This window comes from Egretta garzetta, unplaced genomic scaffold, assembly GCF_000687185.1.
Source record: "Egretta garzetta isolate BGI_Z169 unplaced genomic scaffold, ASM68718v1 scaffold344, whole genome shotgun sequence".
Lineage (NCBI taxonomy): Eukaryota > Metazoa > Chordata > Aves > Pelecaniformes > Ardeidae > Egretta > Egretta garzetta.
Window position 1 is genome coordinate 56201 of NW_009259315.1, and position 3740 is coordinate 59940.

Consider the following 3740-nt stretch of genomic DNA (forward strand, 5'->3'; position numbering starts at 1 on the left):
TTTAGAGCCCCAGCTGCAAAATGAAAGGGAAAAGACAGGGAAATGCCCCCTTGTTTCTCTGCTGCAGGATCAGCTTTGGGAAGGCGGGGGGGAGGTTGGCACTTGTGCTTTGCTGGGTTTTCCTTTGGGAGGGCTGATCCCCTCGCTTGCAGGGTGGGGAGAGAGGCTGTCCCCAGCCCAGCCGGGAGGGGGGGGGGGCTGGATCGGCCACCCACGCACCCCCAAGCAGGGCCCCATCCGGCTCATCCAGTGCCCTCGCTAAAGAGGGGACAGAAACCAGCACCACTGCGCATCCCTTATTTTCATTCATTGTCTCTGCACTGAAATAGGCTGGGAGAGAGCACGCACACACAGACACACAGGTTCAAGGCAGGATCATGGAAATCTGGCTCAATCCTTCCCTTCAGGGTTGAGTAACAAACTGCCCTGTTCTTGCCTGAAAAAATATCCTTCCAGGCTGAAAATGCTAACCGGTAGCTGGGCATCAGTGCTATAGAGTGGGGCTGTCAGGGAAGCGTGGGTGTCTGGAAGGAGAGAGCAGGGTTTGTGCAAGGAAAATGCTGCATAGGAGCAAGGGATGGGGCCCTTGGAGGAGTACCCTGTGGGGTCTAGCCCTCCCCTCCCACCGAGGCTTGAGGAGCTCCTGGTCCTGGTGGGTCAGTTCCTGCCTCAAGGTGCAGTTTCCAGCTGGAGCTGCTCCCCCAGAGTCAGGGCTGGTTTGCAGGGTACCCAGATCTCCTCCATCCCTGGGCACCAATGCGGCTAGCACCAGATTCCCCTGGCTCTCCCTCCTTGCGCCAGCCTGCTCCCAGGCAGGGATTCCCCCAGGTTTACCTGCAGAAGATGCTTGCTCATAAAGAGCAAGCGGTTCGAGCCCGGGGCTGACCCCGGAGCAGGGTATCTGCTGGGCTCCCTCCCAAGGAAGGAAGGAAGGATGGATGCTGCTGCGTTGCCATGGCTCACTCCGCCAGGCCCCCCCTCTGGAGCTGCATTCTGCCCTGGCTTCCCTCCAGACCCGGATTATTCTTCTGACCAGCTGGTGCCATAACAAGATGGGTTTTGGAGGCCCCCAGGCAGGTGGGAGGAGGTGGGCAGGGGGACGAGGTGGGTGAGTGTTGCAGAAGATGGGCAGAACCAGATTGTCACTGCCCCGAGCCGTGGGGTGCGTGCCGGGGGGCTGTCCCTGCGCCTCCCCGCAGTGTCCAGCAGTGATGGCTGCAGCCCTCCAGGACTCATTTTCATCTGGCCAAGGTCAGAGCCAAGTGCATTTGGCCCCAGAGATGATGCCCGAGGACCAGGTCCTCCTGGTGTCTTCTGCTCTCTCTGTGGCCATCTACCAGGAAACCCCACTGGAGAACCAGTCACTTTGCTCTGGTGCTGGTTAGGAAAATCTCGTCCAAGTGTGGGAGCTGGTCTCACCTCTGAGGACACCCAGCCCCAAATCTCCATCTAACCCCCACCAGGTGGACATTCCTCCCATCTTCTCTTGCCCCAGGGCCTCCTTGAATCTTCTCAGGGCAGCCTGCCCTGAGCTTCCCCTGCCCAGAGCCTGGTTCCCACTCTCCTGCAGCACCCTGCAGTGGAGAGGAGGAGGAGGAGGCGGCGGCTGGGTTTACTTCGCTGAACCATCACCAGCAAGGCAAGATGGGCCGTGCTGCAGGGGTGAGGCCTGTGCAGTGCCTGAGCCACGGCGGGCTGGTGCAGGACACGTAACCAGAGCACAGGGAGGTGGGACCAGCGCTGGATCTGAAAACCCCTGGACCCCTTTGCCTGCAAGAGGAGAGAAACCTCCCCGAGTGCTTCCTTCTGTGCAGGTTGCTGTCACGGACAGACGGGAGAAGCAGAACAGCCCTGGGATAATGGAGCGCCCTGCTCCCTTCCAGAGATAGCAAGAGAACACCTTTCCCCCAGGACACCAGCCGATCCTCCTGCGGAGCATCCTTCCCCATAGAGCCTCCCACAGAGCTGACCAGGAGCCTGCCTGCCAGAGCCACACCGAGGAGCACCACGGTTAAATCCTGCCCGGTCGAGGTCTGATGGGCCCTCAGCACCCATGTGCAGCACTCACTGCCATACCGTGTCACTCGGTGTCCCCATCTGTGCCTCTTGAGGATCCACCCGTGCCTGGCCCATGCTGGGATGTGATGATCCCAGCTCACATGCATGTGCTTCGCTGCGCCTCCAGGGACAGGGAGGAGGCACGGGCACAGCTGCAGCCCACTGCCAGCCCCGGGGCACAGCCAGGGACCCCGGGGACCTGCTGCTGGGTTGCTGGTGCATGACTTGCCCAGGCTGCTTGGAGCACCTCGCTGTTCCCACCACCCCTTGGCTGAGGGCTCAGGGAGGCTTCAGGAGCCAGGTGCTGCCTGGTGAGGATGCTCTGAGCCCATCTCATGGCCTGGGGTACAGGGCTTATGTGCTGCCCTGGTCTGGCAAGGTCTCTGCCAAGCAGAGGAGGAACAGGAGGCGCTGCAGGGCCCGTGGGAATGTTGCAGGGATGGACGTTGCATCCTCCTCCTTGCACTGGGGCAGAGCCTCCAGCCCCACCATCATCTCGGTGGGCTGGCAAGGTGGCTGGATGAGGAGGAGAGGGTCCCATTCCCCATGGGTGGGAGCAGACCCTGAAGCCAGTCACTTCCTGGGCAGCCCACCCTCCTGATCTCCTCCTCCGGGGAGTCCTGAGGGCAGTGGGGTGCTGCCTGCCCCTTGTGGGGGTACAGGAACGGGTGCTTGGCAAAGCCTCTGCTGGGGCCTTTAGCATTTGCCCTTTTAGGATCCCGTTGCCAGGATCTGTCTTGGCTCCAAGTTGGAAAAGCTTGAAAAAAATAACATGCAAAATTCAGGGCTTGCCTTTGCACACATTGCAAAGCAATTTCAGTCTCCAAGCCACCGTCTGCACCAGGGGTTGAGAAATACTTGCCCGTACGTGACCATGGAAGGTTACCAAGAATGATGAACTGCACTTTGGCAGGGCTACATCCACCCACCAGTGCCTGCATGTGCAAGAAGGTTGAAAAAGCCACCGATGTAGAGGGCTTAGACCCCTTCCCTCTTACAAAAAAAAGGAAAAGTAATGTTTGGGTCTAATTCCCCTGCACCTGTCGGGGAAAAATGTCCCAGGAGAGATTCCCTCCCTCTTCACACAAAATCAACACATTTTAAAAAGAGAATCATCATCATATGGCTTTTAATTGCACGCTGAGAAGCAGATGCTGCGTCCACCAAGTCACGGTGCGGGAGGGAACTTGGCTCTTGTGTTTTGGAGAGCGCAAAAATAGATCAAGCTGAAGGTGCATTAATTTATGGGCTTCCACATTGCCCACGTATGCAAACACATCAATGTGCATACACAGGCACATTGCCACGTGTGCTCTGGGGTCATTTATGGAGGCCATCAGATGGCTTGGTGTTGTGCCACTGAGGGAGCAGCAAAGACCACTCAGAGTTAGACCAGCTCAGCCCTCCAGTCTGTCCCTGGTGTCTGTGTGGGCACAGGAGACCAGCCCAGCCTGGATTCCCACCGAGCCAAGCCCAAAGAGCCCCAATTTGTTGAGGTTTTTCTCCCTTTTGGTTCAAGGCAGAGAAACAGGAGCTCAGAAGGTCACAGCTGCACATGTAGGAGAGCGTGATTTACCCCTGGGAGAGGGTCACCTCCCCTCTGGGATGCTGTGACACCCCATGCGGGCCGTCCTGCTGCAGGAAAGCTCTTGGCTCTTCTTGGCACTGAGGCACCACCACCA

General features: G+C 58.6%; 1 protein-coding gene across 4 annotated transcripts in view; it reads left to right on the forward strand.

Annotated features, from left to right (window-relative positions):
* The window catches only part of LOC104124138 (syntaxin-binding protein 1), a 41725-nt gene that overhangs the window by 18550 nt on the left and 19435 nt on the right, over positions 1–3740 (forward strand). For 3 of the 4 annotated variants that reach the window (XM_009636448.2, XM_035892027.1, XM_035892028.1), the window contains exon 4: positions 1299–1307. In XM_009636448.2, the coding sequence (XP_009634743.2) occupies positions 1299–1307 (9 nt within the window). Of the gene's footprint in view, positions 1–165; positions 169–1298; positions 1308–3740 lie in introns of all 4 variants that reach the window. The other variant, XM_009636447.2, reaches the window with a different exon arrangement.